Source organism: Pinus tabuliformis, chromosome J (assembly GCF_031772625.1).
Source record: "Pinus tabuliformis cultivar Carrire ecotype Pingquan chromosome J, CPIR1, whole genome shotgun sequence".
NCBI lineage: Eukaryota > Viridiplantae > Streptophyta > Pinopsida > Pinales > Pinaceae > Pinus > Pinus tabuliformis.
Window position 1 is genome coordinate 1,090,993,643 of NC_142295.1, and position 19,620 is coordinate 1,091,013,262.

The 19,620-nt window shown below is 40.1% G+C and overlaps 1 protein-coding gene across 1 annotated transcript in view; it reads right to left on the reverse strand.

Annotated features, from left to right (window-relative positions):
* LOC149230830 (uncharacterized) overlaps nucleotides 1-17,484 on the reverse strand; it is a 49,734-nt gene extending 32,250 nt beyond the window's left edge. Inside the window, exons 1-2 of the mRNA XM_089376145.1 lie at nucleotides 16,950-17,484; nucleotides 16,326-16,399 (exon numbers count right to left, since the gene is read on the reverse strand). Of these exons, the coding sequence (XP_089232271.1) occupies nucleotides 16,326-16,399; nucleotides 16,950-17,219 (344 nt within the window). The 5' untranslated portion in view covers nucleotides 17,220-17,484. The remainder of the gene's footprint in view (nucleotides 1-16,325; nucleotides 16,400-16,949) is intronic.
* Nucleotides 17,485-19,620: the final 2,136 nt, after the last annotated feature.

Genomic DNA, 19,620 nt, shown 5'->3' on the forward strand with positions numbered 1-19,620 from the left:
ATAGCTTGCTGCACCCCTGACAGATCTGACAAGGAAGGGGGCATTCAGTTGGTCGGATACAGCGCAGCGAGCCTTTGACAGGCTCAAGGAGGTTATGAGCAGCTGCCCAGTGCTTGTATTACCGGATTTTTCGCAGCCATTTGTTTTAGAGTGTGATGTGTCAGGAGAGGGGATCGGCGCAGTGTTGATGCAGGGAGGTCACCCTATAGCCTTTGAGAGCCGAAAGCTCCTTCCACATGAGAGGTTGTATTCTATATACGACAAGGAGATGTTGGCCATTATGCATGCATTGGCCAAATTCCGGCAGTATTTAGTGGGTAACAGGTTCAGGGTGAGGACTGATCACAACAACCTCAGGTTCTTTTTGGAGCAAAAACAGCGACAAGAGAGGCAGCAGAAGTGGATCAGTAAGATCCAAGCGTATGACTTTGACATTGAGTATGTCAAGGGTAAGAACAACGTGGTAGCAGATGCCCTTTCACGTAGACCAGCCACGTTGTCTCTTATGAGCTTGGACACAGACTGGAGGGCTCGACTCTTAGTAGAGTACTCCAAGGACAGATTTGCATGTGAGGTTCTGGATGGGCAGGTGGCGGATGACAGGTACAGGGTAATCGATGAGATCATCTACTATAGGGACCGGATCTTCTTGACTGAGGGATCTCAGCTCAAGAAGAAGATACTTCAGGCATCACATGATTCACCATTGGCCAGCCATCAGGGGTTTACCAAAACCTACAAGGCCATTAGAGAGAGGTTCTCATGGAAGGGCCTCAAGGAGGACGTACTCCAGCATATCCGGGAGTGCGATATTTGCCAGAGGAACAAGGGGGAGATGAGCCATCCCGCAGGATTATTGCAGCCTCTTCCCATTCCGAAGGGGAAATGGGAGAGTATTTCGATGGACTTCATCACAGGGTTGCCCATGGTGTAGGGCAAGGATTGTATCTTTGTCGTCGTTGATCGACTGACAAAGTACGCACATTTTTTCGCCATATCCGCACACTACACAGCAGCGCAGGTGGCCGAGCTGTTCTTCAGAGAGGTCTTCAAGCTACATGGTCTTCCTAAGACCATCATCAGTGACAGGGACAGCCGTTTCATGGGCGGATTTTGGCAGGAGCTTTTCCGGTTGGTGGGGACAGAGTTGACACCGAGTACCAGTTATCACCCACAGACGGACGGGCAGATGGAGATAGTTAACAAGTGGCTGGAGGGCTACTTGCGTAACTATGTTAGTGGGCAGCAACGAGCATGGCTGAAGTGGCTGCATCTGGGGGAGTACTGCTACAACACTACACATCACATGTCCATTGGTATGTCACCATTCTATGCTTTGTATGGATATCATCCTTTATCTTTTGCTGACGTGATGTTTGGTGTTAGCAAGGCTCCAAGAGCCAAGATTTGGATCCAAGAGAGTCAGGATATCCTCCGAGCTCTCAAGGATAATATGGCTACAGCGCAGAACCAGCAGAAGTTGTATGCTGACAGGGGTCGGGTGGAGAGACAGTTTGAGGTAGGGGACTTGGTCTACCTACGATTACAGCCATACCGACAGTCGTCACTGAAGCAGAAGGGAGCTGATAAGCTCAAGCCCCGCTTTTATGGGCCATACAGGGTGATACGCAGGATTGGACAGGTTGCGTATGAATTGGAGCTGCCCCAAGGTAGCAAGATTCATAACGTTTTTCATGTATCATGCCTGAAGAAGGCATTGGGGCAGCAGGTGACAGTGACAGATGAGCTACCACCCACGGATGATGAGGGGCATTTGGTGTTGCAGCCAGAGGCTATTATTGATACCAAGGAGAGGCAGCTACGGAGCAGGACGGTCCGGGAATTCTTGGTGAGGTGGAAGAATTTACCGAATGAAGATGCCACTTGAGTGAGAAAATTTTGCAGCATCCATCACTTCAGTTGCTTGAGGACAAGCAACATTTTGCCGAGGGAGACTGTAATATTCCTAATTAGCCATGGCTAATTGGAATATTCGATTTTGCTCAATTTTGCCTTCTATAGTTATTTATAAATAAAAAGGTGAGGAAAGGGGGACATAACTCACTTTATGAATAAAGTCACTCCCTAGTAGCACAACGTTGTAACTTAAAAGGGGAGCCAAGGACCACGTAGAGAAGGGGTCCACGTAGACACTTGGAGGGACTGCACAGATGGAGAAGGAACACATGGCAAGAGAGAGGCTACGTTGGAGGAGGTGGGCCTTAGCGTTTTGATGAGAGGCCAACGCTACAAACGAGAGAGGAGCCTCCTCATTTTGATCATTCGATTATGTTGCATTTGAGCTAGTCATTTCGACTTAGAGCACGCTGGCTGTTTAGCCTGTCTGCAGCACTGTTTAGTGCACCAAGTGTCTTCGTTCGGAGATCTCACACTTAGCCCTGGGGGACTTCGAGTGCCTGCTCGGGCAAGGTAGTTTCATCAGTATTTTGCAGGAGCAGCAATCTCTGGAGTTGAGGAGGAACTAAGCATATTGATGACTGCGCAGTCTTGAGAGGGGAGGACGCAATCTCTTTTGGTAGGAGCTCTGGGTTGGGTTTATGTGGAGGATTTGAGCTAAGAGATTAAGCAAGGGATCAGCGCTTGCATATTGGAGGATTTTGGCAGAGTTTCGGGTAGAGTTTTGGAGGATTCTCTTCAGGGGCAGCGCAGAGCCTTGAGGGATTGCGTAGATCCCCAAGGGGGTGATTTTCGGGGGTCAGCTATTTTAGAAAAGCTTTCTGGGCTTTTCTGGGTTTATTGAGCAGAGGCTGATTCCAGAGTTTCAGCGTTTTCTGAGGAGGGGAACAGCCCCAAATCCTCATTTGATTCCAGCAGTAGCAGCAGCACAGCAGTTCTCCGGCAGTTTGGACGCAGTTCAAAGAGAGGCCATTTCCTTACCATTCTGAGTGTATTTCTTCACTTGCCTTGTGCAAGTCGAGGTGCTATCTTTCTGATCACCTCTTGTACTCTTTTCGTTACTCAGGATAATAAAATGGCTTAGCATTTCTCTCTGCATTTCTCGAGTATCCACTTATATTCTATGTATACATTATTGTATGTTGCACTACTGTTATTTCTCTGGTTGGAGTTTGCTTGTGTTTGAGGGATATCTCTGATAAGGGATATTACACGATATGCGATTGCGATATCGCAATATCGCATCGGAGCAGCGGGGCCGATACATACACGACTTGAGATGAAGCCGGACCCGATGGGTCTTATGGGTAGAAATATATATCTTTTGAGTTCCGTAAAAAGGGGTTTTCCTGTGTAAATTCACGTTTTCGTTAAATAAACGAAAATAAAAGGGAATGCGAATGGGGCGATAAAACGGGCCCGAAAGGGTTTATACATGCAACGATATATGTTTTGAATTCTGTAATGAGCGGGATTTCGGGCGAGCCTTAGGCGGTAAGTGGTATTGGCCAGGCTCCGTCCGAGCCCATACACTCGCTGACACGTGGCTAGGCGCTGGAGAGAGAAAACCGCCTTTTCAGGCAAGTAACCTCCGTGCGCGTTACCCACCCGAAATCAATAACAGTCGTTGATCAACGATCACTTGCGATAGCGCCCGAAGACGGATCCGAAAGGATTATAGGGCGAAATTGATAATATTTTAGGTCCGAGAAAAGGCGTTTGGGTGGATTTTTACAGTGTTTTTGTGTATTCTCTGTGTAAACAGAGAACGACTGTTTTGGGGATTTCTAAAGCGTCGATGGTCCCTTCCGTTACAAAACAGGTGGCCACCATCCCTGAAGACATTACACCATGATTGGTTAACACTTAGAGGGGGTTTGAACGGATAGAGGCCAGAAGCCAGAGAGCCCGAAAGGGAAGATGAACAGACAAGCGCCGATTGGCTTAAAAGCCACTGAATGACAGAGACAGAGGGAAGCAGTGCTGAGACAGAGAGAAGACAAAGACAAAGAGTGAGAGGGCGAATCTATGTACTCAGAGAGACTTCAGGGATTCAAGTAAACTCCTGTTGTTTTGTATCTGTTGTATTGAGACTCAAATTGAGCTCACTTTTGTAAACTCTGCTCTTGAAGACATAATAGAGAGGTCACCACTGAAGGCTAGACCAGGAGACGTAGCCCAGGAGTTTTGGGTGAACTCCTTGATTATTTGTTGTGTTATGCATGTGTTTGTTATGTTTTTCTAACTGCTTCATTGTCTATATTATTCGCAATCCATGCACATGAGTCTGTAATACCTTAATATTAGTCTAAGATCTCATTTTCAAATCAGGGAATTAGAAAGAAAAGCCAATGTTGGCGTGGCGATGATGGCAGCAACATGTAGGAAAGCCAAGAATGAGGGTCCTCTTCCATTCTTGAGGAAATCATCTAGCAATTATCCATTTAGGAGTGGGAGTGGGAGTGCAGTTCAAGCAACAAAAAAGAGGGCAGTTGATCCAATGGACAAGATATTTCAAGAAGAAAGGCGAGATGAGATTGATTTTACCATTGCTTTCTATCTCAACTTCATATTATTTAATGTTGCACGATCACCTTTTTTTATTTAGATGTGTTGAGGTCTAGCTCAAGGGGCTCCAAAAGGGTACGTGCCTCATGGTTCATAGAAGCTTAGAACCACATTGTAGGTTAAGGCAAAGAAGGTGGATAAAATGCTAGACCCTGTTAAATCATCACGGCCATAATTTGGGACTAGTATTGTTTATGATGGATGGGCAAATATAGCATGCCATCCACTCATCAACTTCATGGTGTCTTCTTTGAATGGAATAGTCTTATTGAAAGTGGTGGATGCTCTTGGAATATACAAGTATGCAGAATATATGGGTAAGTTGTTCATTAAAGTTATTAAAGATGTAGGCATTGATTCTTGTGTGCAAATTATTGCAGATAACGCATATGTTTGCAAGGTTTTTGGCATGATTGTGGAATCAAAATATGCACAAATATTTTGAATGCCTTGCATTGTCCATTCTTTGGATTTAGCACTTAAAGCTACTGCGTCCAGTGTGGCATGGATCGGAAGACTTATTGAGGATGCACACCATATTCGCAATTTTGTACAAAACCATGCCAATGCCCTCACAATACATAAAGAGTGCACACATCTATCATTGTTGAAGAGAGCATATTGGTGATTTGCCTTATTCATTATGCTTAGTAGGTTAAGGGATGTCAAGACTCAAGACTGCTCTTGGGTTCATGGTTATTTTAGAGTTTTGGTCTTTTTGAAGATAAACAAATCAAGCTTCTTCAAAAAAGGTCATGGATACAATGCTAGATGATGATTGATGGACCAGGGGGGAGGGTAGTTCTTACCATTAAGATCATGGAATTTATCATCTCTTTGTTTCAATTTGCAAACACAAACCAGCCCGTCCTAGGAGAGGTTTATGAGAGGTGGGATTCCATGATTCAGTCCATGAAGACCATTATTTTACAGAATGAGTGCCCTAAGTATGGGACATCAACAAAGACTTTTTTCACCACGATACAGGATATTTTTGTCAACATGTGGGATAAGAATTACACAACTTTGTATTGCTTAGCTCACTCATTGAATCTCAAATATCACAGCAAGGATTGGCTCAATGGTGGTCCTTCACACAGATTCCCCCCACACATGGATGGTGAGATTTCACGTGAGAGGAAGGACACATTTACATGGATATATCAAGATAGAGCATCCCTTGATGAGGTGGAGGAGACCTTTGTAGAGTTTTCCACTGGCACTTGGAGATTTGGAAGCTATTATGTGATTATGACAAGAGGGCTAAGAAGCCCTATGCTTGGTGGGCAACTCATGGGGCAACATGCCCTCTTCTAAAACACTTAGCCATGAGGCTCCTCTCTCAAGTTACTTCATCCTTTTGTTGCGAGAGGTATCAGAGCACATATGGAAACTTGTGTAGTTTGAAGAAGAGCAAGCTTGAGCAGTCTAGGGCAGAGACAATGGTTTATGTGCACACCAACCTCCATCTTATTTACATGTAGAGGGAGGAGTGGTTGAAAGGAAAGACAAAGATGTGGGATGTGTTTCCTGATGATATGTGTTTGAACAGTGGAGTTGAGTTGGCATTGGCCAACTTAGATCTTAATGAACCAATGCTAGAGCCCGTCACTTTTGATGATGGTGATCACCTTGAGGGGTCATCCTCCACACCAACAGATACAGGGATTACATTGGATATAGAGGAGGATGTAGGAGAGAACAATGGCAATGATGTTGATTTTGATGATGATGACATGGAGGGCTACTGATAGTCTTGATCTATGATATTCTTCTATTTTTATCTACGGTTCTAGTATCTACCCTGTTTTGTATTCGCCATTGGCATTCCCACCTATAGTAGCAATGCCTCACTGAGCCAGTATCTACGTAATACATTTTGATTTTTATGACTTAATGAGAATTGAGAAAACTATAGTTTATGGTTTTAATTTCTTGTGTGTTTGTCAATTTATCACCATTCATGTAGTACTAGTTATATGATTGAATTTGTATCATTGTGTAAATATTTTAGCTTCTAAAATGAATATTTGTCTATTTTTCATTTTTAAGTGGCATTCACTAATTTGTTATATATAGGTTATGTATTTATATATATAGAACATGTCCTTTGTGTCCTATTCCCAATGTAGTCATGTCTCGTGTTGGATACTTGTATTTTTGTGTCCTCCATATGCCCTATGTCATTGTATCAAGTGACTTGGATTATTTGAATGTTAATTATGCTATGAACAATGACGTATCATTAATTAGGTTGTAACAAAGGTCACATAGACAAAAGAGATCAATGAATTATTTTGAAATTCTCGCATTTTTCAAGGCAAAGAAAGGCATGAATTAAAGTGAGGTTACAATATTTCTGTTCTCATTCCCTGTATATGTGTTGTCTTGGCAACTTTGAGTCCATTAGAAGGATTGTCGGTTAGATCCCCATCGTGACATAGGACAGCAACTTCCTTCTCTCGTGTGTTGTTGTTGTTTGTTTTCCTTTCATTCTCTAAAACAATGTATCTGTTATTCCTTTGCAGCGGTACTTTTATGGATGTTTGAATGATAATCGATTTAGCAATTCTTTCCTAATATTTACTTACTTGACACCTATGAAGTTGTTTGCATTCTAGATATAAAAATCACAAAAAATAGATCAACCCTGTAATTTGCAGATTTGGTTGTTGATTTGAAATCATTCCACAAGTACATATTCTGATATTTACACAAAGAAGAAAACAAAAAACCTTTGTGTAAATATTTTTATAAAATCATGAGGAAAACCTTTGTGTAATTATTTTTTTGCCATCAGAATTATCCCAACATTTTGGTGTCACTACCAGGAATGTGTACCTCACCCTCAATAGGAATTTTGTGCAATAAGGATATCCAAGAGGGAAAAAAAGAAAAAGTCATGTAGAGGGAAAAATAGAGAGGTTAAGGAAACAAGGCATCCCACTGGGAAGACAGTATGCACCCAAAATGTTCTTGTCCACTGGAAATGGTGTTCCAACATTACATGGATTTATGGGATTCCTCCTTTATCCTAAAACAGTACTCCCAAAGCGTGGAGAAAAATATATGTGCACATCCAAGAGGGTAAAAAAGAAAAAAAACATGTAGATCGAAATGAGGAGAGGCAAAAAGAAACAGGACGTCTCCATGGGGGCAAAGAGCACAACCCAAACATTCTCATCCTACTATTTTTTATTAGTGAAAATGGTGCTCCAATGTTGCATCTCTTTCTATGATTCCTCCTTGCTCCTAAAGTAGTAGTCCCAGAGCGTAAAGGTCAATAGAAGTACACCTCCAAGTTGCTCCAAAAGCATGGTCATGTTCATAGTATTCAATACCGGCCGGGCCAAATCATTAAACAGTCAAACCAATCGGTTCATTAGCCTCAGTGACCAAACCAGCCAATAAACCTGGTTCATGCCCTTGCAGACCTAGGTTTGACATCAAACCGGTGATAAACCGATCGATTCATTACTAGCGTGATTTAGGGAGTCAAGGACTATCGATGGCGTTTTTCCAAGTGGTTTTCAATGAAACTCTGCGTGGTTTTCCTTTCAAAACAGCCCCCCTTGGCCATAAAACCAACCCTTCCCCTCCTAAACCCTAAACCTAAACAAAAACCTAACTCATCCCTACTACTGGCAATCAATGGCAATGTTAAATTCTTAACATTTTTACTTAAATTTTAAACATTACCATGAAATGACTCAGGATGTTTGAGAGTGGTTTCAACCTCACTGGATTTCATATGGAAAAACTAGAATTTTAGATCTCACTCAAAATCTAGTAGACTTAATGGTTTCCAAGATTGGGGGATTGCAATGTTTCCATTTGATTTTGTCATGTGTGAGGGTATGAGATTGGCATTTGATCAAGCGCACAAAGCCCTTTAAGTACCATGATGTTGGTGGTGGCATTAATTGTTCAACGTCGTTGATGTTGGTGGTATTGATTATTGAACTCTTCTACCATGGCCTTAACAAAAAGGTACTCTTCACTCAAAGGAAAATAATTGGTTAGGCATGCTAAGCTTTTTCCACCATATTAGGAGATGAACCCTTCACTCAAACCAAAATCATTGGTTAGGCATGTTAAACTTTTTCAATTTCTACCATATTATAAGGTTGAGCAATCCAAGTCTGAAGATTTTGAGCTAGATGATGTTTACGTAGCTCGTGTTGATGATCCCATTTCTAGTAGTGTTGAATCAATGATGAGTTTGATGAGTGATCATGTTGATCAGTGATTTGTAGTCTTAATGTCTAGTTTTGTTGCTACAACTACTACTATTGGGGTTGCCAAGGAGTCTAAGGAGTCCTCAAACTCTGAGCCAGATGTTGTTTATGTAGCTCCTGTCGATGATCCCATGTCTAGTGGTGGTGATGAGTTTGATCATGTTGAGGAGTGATCAATTTGATCACTAATATGTAGACTTGTAGTAGCCCAGTGACCCCATAGCTTGTAGCATTGTTTTTAGACTCTAGAGGCCATTTAGAGCCTCATTCATTATGTATTTTGTTGTTGATATGTATTGCACTCGGTCCCATTTAGATATTTTCACCTTTACATGGTATATAGATGACAAAACTTTGAATATTTTGTCTCTATTGGTTTGGAATCATGGTTTTAAATCTTAGAAATACTTTTTCATGAAAAATTAATTATTTCATGTGTTTTTTTAAAGACCGGTTCATTGAGATCTGATCAATTTGGTTTTTCCGGTTCCAATTTTGAATACTATGGTAATGCTTTAAAGGTTCCTCCATGTTGTCTTCTCTGGATTTACTATTGTTAAATTTGGCAACTTGGACCAACATCCACCTCAGGACAGCTCATATGATGGAAATGATTATTGCATTGGATTCCTCTTTTGGAGAGGTACAATTTTGATATAAAGATCATCTCATTCTGACAAGCAGAAATGGAATTATGAATTTATTTCTCTTATGGACAAATTGTCAAGGTCAACCACAGTCAAATGTAGGCTCATGAAGCCCAATAGATGGGTCTCCTCACCCTCAACGAATTGTATAAATAGAGGTGACATTTTCCTCATTTGGACATCATCTCATCACATCATCTTCTCTCTCTTGGTTCGTATAGCTTGGAGGCATCTCTCTCTTTCTTCGCACATGTGGCTGATCTCTCTCTCTCTCTCTCTCTCTCTCTCTCTCTCTCCTTCGCACGTGTGGCAGAAGGTCGAGTTCTTTTGGGTCAAACAGGCCGAATTTCAAAAGCGTTGACCAGGGGTGATTTGACCAGCGTTGACCTCGGTTTTTGGGCCAGAAATTCGATTTTTGGAGGCCGCATTTATTGGCACAGAAATCAAGAATTTTGGGACAATTTGACCAGCATTGACTTCAGGTTTGACCGCAGAAAATTGCAGCAGTATTTTCTCTCTCCTTTGACTGGGTTTGACCAAAGAATTTGGGCTGACTTTGACTCTCCTAGAAGGCCGAATTGGACTGCTGTTTGGAGGATGTTTTGGGGCAGCTTTGACCACCATTGACTTTCTGGTTAGGGCTGATTTGACTGCTGATTTGACAGATCTGTTTTGGGCTTGTATTTATGATATTTGTACTCTCTCTCTCTGTGCTGAACTATTGAAGAATAATAAGAAGATTTGATCAAAGGGTTTCCCCACATTGGGGTTTGTAACTTTGTCCCTGGCATCTGCCACATCTTGTGTCCTCCTGTCTTGGCTTGTTTTCTGCATATGATTTTATGTTCTATCTGCATTTACTGTCAATGTTTATAAGTTAATGTGATTGCAAGTGGATATAATTGGAATTTGTCATTGGGCTGTTAAAGGAACATTGAAGTAAATTGTCTTAAGCATAGAACATACCATCATTATCTAAAATTAACAACTATAGATAAGCACCTCTCTTATACTTGAATCTATGAAATTATTAAAATAGATGAAAATAGTATATCCTATATATGAAATTGGAAATTAATGAGATGAGTAAAAGTTCTTCACAAATTCAAGATGGTATGGATGGCTTAGATAAGATATCTGTCACAACGTCAAAGATTAAGATTTTCTGTGATTTGAATAAGTAATTCTAGTCTCTAACATGAATAATGCAAAACGCAACCAGGGAAAATTGTGATATAAGAGAGGGACAACCTGTTAGATTTTACCTGTTGCTCAGTACTTGTTCACCTTCAACAGCAGCAGTAGCAACTTCACCAGTTGCAGCCTTGATCCTTGTGCAGCCAGTTTGCAGTTCATGACGAGAAGGGTGCACTAGAGAGTTCATACGTAGGGCGCAATAGTTATAAAGATCCAATCAGTCAGTAGGGCACACCAACATCTTTGGAAGGCACACAAGGGTAAGAGAACATTGAATGAGGAGGTTCCAGATTCAGTAGGGTGCAGTTTCCAAGGGAGATGGATGCAGCAAATTCATCCTTTGACAAATGCTCTATTCTAGGCAACCCTATCCATGCATGAGGACGTGTCTTCCCAGGGGAGCGGCTTCTCTCCTGAAGGGAGGATATTCATTGTATGCGTACAGATTCAATGTATTCTTCTGTCTCCTACTATATAAAAGAAACAAAGGGCGCTTCACTAGGTTGCTTATGGTTTCAGTGATGTGATTGAGTGCTGCAGATTTAACTTTTTGTCTTAAATTTTCAGATTGATGTGTTTGTACTATGTAGATCTAGCATTCCTTACCTGTTGTTTTCATAGGTGGTCAATCAATTTTAAATTCCTAGCATAGGGTTTCTTTTTTAGTGCAGACCCATTAACCATGCACTGAAAATTAACACAGAACAACCCGCCCAATCAATCTCAGTCTCCAGTCAACTTGAAATTGGAGTTCTAAATGAACTCTGATCTGTAATCAGCAGTACCCTTCAAATGGATCAAACATGTATCTAAAATGTAGCACAACAGCAAAGAAAACAAATGGGAATGTAGTCATCAAGTAAATTACACAGCCTATCCACTGCCTGTATAAAGCAATGTTATCAGAACCAGTCAGACTGGACCAGAACCCGTCCAGACCAGATCCAATTGGTTAGTCTGGACCAAGTTCCTACCCAACAGGGGCCAAACATGTTACCAAACTGAACTGATAGGAAAGTTCAGAGTGTTCAGCAATACAATTCAATCAATTCAGGAAGCCAGTTCTGACTTGGTATGGTTGTAGTTGGTCACCTGTCAGCTTAGTAAAAGAAGTCAGTCTCCCTGGTTCATCACCAGAATCAGGATCAGCAAATGCAGGATTGATAGCACAACTTTATGGGGACAGTGTTGAGACATCTCCTTATCTGCATTCATGTCAACAAGGCTACATTCAGAGTAACCTCCACTTTCTTGCTCTTTGGATGACAGACATTGTAACCATTTCATTCCAAAGAATAACCAAGAAATATTACCTTCACACTTGTATCATCAAACTCTCATCTCTTCTCCTTGAGAACAAAAGTGTAGCTAGCCAAACCAAACACTTTGATCTGTCCTACACTGGGCTTATCTCCTGTCCAACACTCCTTGAATATCTTTCCTTCCACTGCGTTAGAGGGATGTCTGTTGAAAAAGAAAGCAGCTGCATGGATTGCTTCAATCCGTAAAAAAGAAGGCAAATGTCTGTTGAAAAAGAAAGCAGCTGTATGGATTGCTTCAACCCATAAAAAAGAAGGCAAATTGTTTGCCTTCATCAACATAACCCTATCTGTGAAAGTTTTGTTTGTCCTTTCTACAATGTCAATATATTCCAAAGTATAAGGTGCATTCTTCTAGTAGAAATTTGTAACTCATTGGAATGTATCATCCATATTGTCTGTGCTTAGCACACCTTTATCTACCTACCATGCTCCTGTATTTTCCAGCATTGAATTTTTTGAAAGTCTTGAAGGCCTGAAACTCCCCCCTGAGGAACTACACTGGAGCACATATGTTTGAATATACAATGTGTCTAAAGGTGCTTCTGCTCTCTGTGCTCCAATTTTATCAAATTTTTGTTTATGTTAATGTTACCATAGACAAATGTTTCAAAAAAGAAGTCACCTGAAGTAAAAGCAGGTAAACCAACAAATAATCCATGCAGCTTCTTGAGACCATCATAACCCAAATGTCCCAGGCATTTATCCCATATCTTTGACTTAGAAGATACCTCAGGCATATCTACAGAATCAAAATTTTGATAAACTTCCCTGAAGTTTGTATGGCACATTAAACCCTTCTCCTATTGAGATGACATCATTTCTTTTTCACAAGACATTTGCCATCTTTGAATTGTACAGGAAGGTGGTTACAACTTACAAATGAAACTTATTCTACAGAAAGCAAATTCCTACACAATCCTGGTAGATAAAGAATTGGACCAATCAATCTTCTCTTATCATCTTGTAAAATAACAGGGATGTGATTGCTGCCAACAACTGGAATCACATGTTTGTTAGCCAATATCACAGAATCACCGATTGATTCCTTAAAGTGAAAACAGCTCACTGCAATTAGTCACGTGCAATAGTCAATGTCTATAGGCTAAGAATCCTCATCATGAGAGGCATGTATGGCAGCAACCTACATATGCACCTCCATCTTTTCTGCAGTATTGTTGGACTGCTCCTTGGGTTTCTAACAGTCCTTGGCATACTGGCAGCATTTGACCGTTTTCTGTCATCCATTATGTTGCTGCCCTCCCCCATGCTCGTAACTTCTTTTGCGTGGATTCCTTACCCTTACGTTTAGCAGCATGGGGTCCACAAGAATCTCCTTTGTTGATTCGTACATTCCTTAATCCCTCCACCCAAAGAAGCAAGCCTTCAATGTCATTGAAGCAGATGGTTCTCGCATGTCCTTTTGTGCACAAACTAGTGATGAATGGACCAAATTCTGAAGGTATTTCATGTCACAAGTTGATAATGTTTGCTGTTACCACTCGTTGTCCAACTACATCCAACTAATTTCAAACATTCTTCATGTTTTGGAGATGCTCAACAAGTAAATCACCTTGGCCCATCTCGAGTGGCCCCTATTGAGACCTCAACTGGATGATATGTACATTAATGGAACCTACATAAACATTGGCCAAGGTGTTCCAAGCATCCTTGGGAGTTTTGCACTTCCTAGTATTTGTCTATATGGTGGGGATGACAAAGAGGTTGAAGATCTTAAGGGCATTATCCATATTTTCCTGATATGCATCCTATACATTCTCTGAATCAGTATCAGCAGGATCTGGGACTTTAGCAGTGATGCGGACCCACAATTTGAAAAGAGTGAAAACAGATTGCATGGCGTCTACCCATGTACCTTTATTTTCTCCAGCTAAAAAAAATTCTGTCCAAGCGTTTAACAAACCACGGATAGAGGATGATGCCATTTGCACACACAAATTTCATAATTTCAGCAAATCATGAATCTGGAAAAAAATTGTCAGTTGACAGAATAAAAAAAGAATAACAGAACTTAACACAAATTTAACTCCACTCTGATACCAAAGATATTTCATAATTTCAGCAAATCATGAATCTGGAAAAAAATTGTCAGTTGAAAGAATAAAAAAAGAATAACAGAACTTAACACAAATTTAACTCCACTCTGATACCAAAGATTAGTTATTAGTTTTTCTATGCAGACATAACTAAGAAAAGCTAACAAACTATCATAGAAATCTAGCAACCAGAGAGAATACATAACACGCTTAAGTTGGCCATTGTACGCCCCCAAAAATACATTGCTTGCATTCACAAAGAATACCTTTCTCATCAACTACAAAGTTCAATGTGCATAAATATTCATCGAAATTTAAAAGAGAAGAGTGATCAAAGCTGACTCTGTCAAGGAATATTTTTTTATCGTCTCCTAAAGAAATATCTATCATTAATTAAGGTGGACTTCGTCACTGATCAAAGTTGACCAAGTCATACTAACTAATGGAAGATACAGCTAAAGCACAAAAAAATATTACAAGTTAGAATCCAAGTTAGTGGTTTTGCTGAAGGATCCATATCCATAGATAAAAGGTTAGAATAGAGTAGCAATAGGAGATGCCATTGCACTCCTGCTCTTATACTTATATTAGATGTATTCTCAAGTCCCATTGACCTACTATTGTGGTCATGCATTGGACATTAATAAACTTATCTTCATCTTATCTTATTACGACCCAACAGGCTTCATGGTATGTGTGTCATATCTTCTTCCTTATTTGATAAGTTGTGATTCACTCCCGAAGCAAAGATGCACACCCCAAGAAGTGTTGGAATTCTTTTAACCGTTATCTTGTTGAGCCCTCATTCCATTTGTGCATGCGAGTATTGAATCTCCAAAGTCTAAGTAGGGGATATCCGAGGTGGTTAGGAAGGAGCTTCCTTTGGAATTATATTTTCTAGTGGAAGCACTTGCTAATATAGGCTTGTTCTAAAGTCCTTAAACGATGAGCCCATATACTGCTAACACACATGCTCAAGTTTTCATGCAATCTCTCAACTATTTTTGAGAATGATAAGGCCAAGCCACCTACAGATATATGTTTGTTGTGGATAGATTTAGTACAAATATGTGGTTGGAAGTTAAAACACCCATATCAATAACAAAGGATATCCTCCAGAATCCAATCTCCATCATACGCTCATTCTACTTCTCGTTACAGTCATGTTATGGTTGATTCTCCATCATATTGGAAGTTCTTCGGTTGCTTTATAGAGAACGTAGGTTTCTTTTAATAGTTTCTATTCATTTCATTCTCTATATTGTTCACTTCTTTTCATCTGGCATAACCTATCATGCTTAGAATCATATAATTACAGATAGACGTAGTGGTACTGGTACCCCAACCCAATACATCAAATTCAAAACCCATGAGACTCAAGCGCTAATCCCACAATATTTAAGGTTTCTTGCCATGAATGTGGTTTAGGTTACAAAAGCCTGGGTATTCTTCCAAATACATAGGATTCTCCCAATCTCACATTAGCCTCTTCAACATGTGAATGACACATCAAATTTCAGTCTGCCTTTCCTATGAATATAACCATTATGCCTAAGGTTATTGACTAGGTTTCCACATCAAACATCCTCCAATAAAGCAGTGCAGATGATCCTTTTCCTCCTGCAAAACGGGGGCTGATTTGGAATTCCAGTGCAGCAGCAGTTCCTATCTTTGTGCTTCTTAATTTATAGAAGACAGCCGCTGGCTGAAATAACAATTCTCACGCACCAACTACAAGGTCTGTTTCTGCAAAAGATCATTCACAGCCACTAACAACTTAATAATGCCAGTGAGGTATTATTTCACATTTTGAAGGCAGGATGCTTCCTTGTGTTGTTTTTCGTTGCACCTAGGATTTTCAAACCAAATGGATATTTGTTATATTCTATTGAAGAGTATTGAGCATTTGCATATGCAGTGCTAATAAAGAAACAAACTAGTCTTAGGAACTCTAGCAAAAGGTGCCCCAATGCTTCAACTTGATGAATCTTATAAGTATTTATTTGCTCGGTCAATGTCACCCGTCCCATTAGTGATTATCGTGAACAAAGCTCTAAAACTTTTTCTCTGACCTGCTTTGGCAAGCAAAGGACCAACCAGATTGCTACTTTAATTATCCGATCAGATTTCATACTAGTACAAAATCCACCTACTCAAGCATTTCAGGACTAGAAGAAGCTGTTAAGTACACCATTGCAGGGGTGCATCTTGAAATATAAAAAAGATTAGAATGCATTTTGACACTGCTCATAAAAGGTCAGAACGCACATACAACAATGTGACTTATAGAAAACCTGAGTAAACTATAAGAGATGGTAGAAAAAAGCAGCATAATACCCTCCAACAAACACTAAGAAAGCACATAAAAGCAAACGTGCATACTTGCATCTCATAATCAACGGAGCTGGCTTGAGAGCTTTTGGACCGTTCCGTATCCCTTTTCTATGCGGCGTCACCTGTTAATTCAACACTAGATCAATCACCCATGAAACGCTTTAAAATATGTGCCCAGAAACCGTAAACCCTTTCAAATATCTTCCCAAAAACGGGAAATAGGAAACGGAAGGCAAACACGAACAACGAGGAACGAGACTAGAGGATTTCGGGAACCCACCCTAGGCGTATACTATACGGAAACTCCTATTTCCAACTTTATAGAAAAGTAAATGCGCTCTGAGATGGGAGGCAAATAGCTCTTGCCTCCTGAGTGACAGCACGTGAATCGAGATAGCAGCGTGGAGAGAGAGGGCAAGCGCTATTTGCCTCACATGATTTACTTTTCTATAGAGTTGAAAATAAGAGTTTCCCTATACTATGCATATAAAATCATTCGTAATGAACTAGTGATTAGTCATTACTGTCCACAACAATAACATTGGTCAAATGGACCATATACCAATTTCCTCCCATCTGCAGCCTAAATTCACTGATCCAAACCTCTATTTTATCGCATTCAAATTGAGCATGAGATCAAAAATACAAAAACTGAAAAATCCGTGGACTGACCTTTCTCTTGGGAACTGCCATGAGCTGCATGGAACCCACCGGAGCAAATTCCTCCATTCCCGATTCTTGCAGTTGGCACTTCTGATCATTAATTGACATCGATCCATCTGGACTTCTCGCGAAGCCGAAAGTCCCCAAATCCTCGTTAAAATGGCCTTCAGATGGATCAAGATTAACCGATGTTGAAATAGCCCTTGAATCAGGAAGGGTCCATCTCGTTAGGCTCACTCTAAAATCCAACGCTCCCGTAAGCCTTCCCAGTCGCAACATTTTCGATAGCAATGAAATTTCGTTGACACGGTCACTTTTCCGGTTTGTGAATCAATCCTTCGTTCGAAAGGTTTTTGGAGGGCTTAAGGCTCGGCCCTCAATTTACGGTTCGGTAAAATAAACAATACCTTAATAACCAGGCTTCATCTAAGGAGTTAAGAGTGCCCTAGTAGCCTTAGCCATGGCCTCATGGAATATGGGACATCTCGTGAACACTAACGACTGGTTGAAATTGCCATATGATTTCAGTGCAAGGTCTTATATTGTTTCTAAGTGGGTAGGAGTTTTGTTTTCTTAGACCTGAAGAGAACAAGTTAATATTGGAGTTTGTAGGGCTCAAGTTAATATTGTAAGATCTATAGGTTTTAATATCAGTGGAAGTATATTCTATATAAATTATTAACAAGTTATTTTAGGTGGTCATGGTTTTTCTACCTACATAATATATAATATAATTGTAGATTAAGATTTTGAAATTGTATAAATAAGGACTAAGTGTAAATATTGTGAGTTTTTTCTTATTTAGGAAAAAAAATCAATTACTCAATGTATACATAAGTGAAACATTTCATAAACATAAAATAGATGGTATGGATTTGACCATGAGCATTTTCATACATTTGTGTTTTTTTTCTTCTAGCTCAAAGTTATGATGATCAAGTTGACCAACTAGATACATGTTTATAATGTACCTTTTATTACTAGATAAGCATTTTTGTAACTCTTTGTCTAAGCACATATTTTAAAGGCTTGATTGAGTCAACCACAATTATGACACACCCAACTACATTTACAATTCATAAGGTATACGAGAGTCTTGTGAAGTAGTTCACTGCAAACCAAAAGTGACATTTAGATTACCACATCTAGCAAGGGGATAATTGTCTCCTCCACCATGCCTTGGTCTCCATATTCATTTTCACTCATGCTGTGGTTATGTTGTCCTCTACCCCTTCAGGTTTATAGAGCTAGCTAAATGCCCTTTTGAGGCTTTGCAAACTTCGGTGGTGGATAATCAACCTTGGAAAAACCAAGATTGTGATCTACAATGGCTCGAAGAAGACCCTCTTAATTTATCACTTTTAATTTAGGGAGTCTTGTGAATTAGTTCGCTACAAACCAAAAGTGACATTCAAGTTACCACATCTAGCAAGGGGACAAGCGTCTCCTCCATCATGCCCTGGTCTCCATATTCCTCTTTGTTGATGACGTGGTTTTGTTGGCCTCTGCCCCTCAAGGTTTATAGAGTTAGATAAATTCCCTTTTGAGACTTTGCAACCTTTAGTGGTGGACGATCAACCTTGGAAAAGCCAAGATTATGATCTGCAATTTCTCAAAAAAGGGCCTCTTAGATTATTACTTTTAATTTAGGGGGAAGGAGATTGAGCAATTTGAATTAGATCATTATATAATTTGTCATCTATCTCAATGATTTCAAAGCAAATGACATTTTTTGGGGGGTAAAACTTTCATGATTAAGTGTCAAACCCTATGATGTTGTTCTACACTCAAAGACCTTTCCAAAAGTGCAAGAATTGTGTCAATTGGAGTTCTTATGCAAAATTTGTGTCTCGCATAAGTTGACATATTGTGCTTAACCTCCATGGTTTGAAAGGCTACCACGGCAACCCTCATTACTCTTGCAAAAGGGGCTATCCATCTGAGGACTTGGAAGAATTATCTAGAAGGGTCAAATTTGTAATTCTAGTAGGGAGTTGAAAGATTCAAACTCAACACCTAGTTGGCTATTGAGCTATGTTGTAATCGGGCCACTACAAGGAAAAGGATTATTTCTTATTCCATAATAGAGAAAAGCAATTGGGAATGGGAGTGAGAGAGCATAACACATGGGTTTGGTGTTCTCTACCAGACTATCAGGGCATGAGCCTTAAGTGACTCCATAGAGAGCGCCTTCTCCTTTGTATTTGCATTATTTCCTTTCTAAACAAAAGAGACAGCAAAGAAACCTCACCTTCTAATTGGATTTTCTCCCGCAAGGGTTTCCCAGAGCATATCTTGTATCCGTTATGGTTGGTGAGTGATTGTATTTTGGTGTTCTGTGTTTTCAACATTTTATCTATTACATGCAAAAATAGTAAATCGGTAATTAAAAAATCTAGAAGTTAAAGGAATTTATACTTCATAATATAGATTTCAAATTATTTTTATTAGATCTGTTGTGATGAACTATCTAGTGGAATATCCATGGTAGTTTACAGATTATCAAATTTACTACAACATACACTTATCTAAGGGTTCAACTTTTAGGACCTAGGACTAGACTAAGGTGGCCATGGTTGAGCGTTAAGGCTTAGGTTTAGAGAATTTAGACCCTTTTGCTTCACCACATTATTAGATGCAAGATGATTATTCCTTAAGCCATCATTCAAGTAGAGTTGAC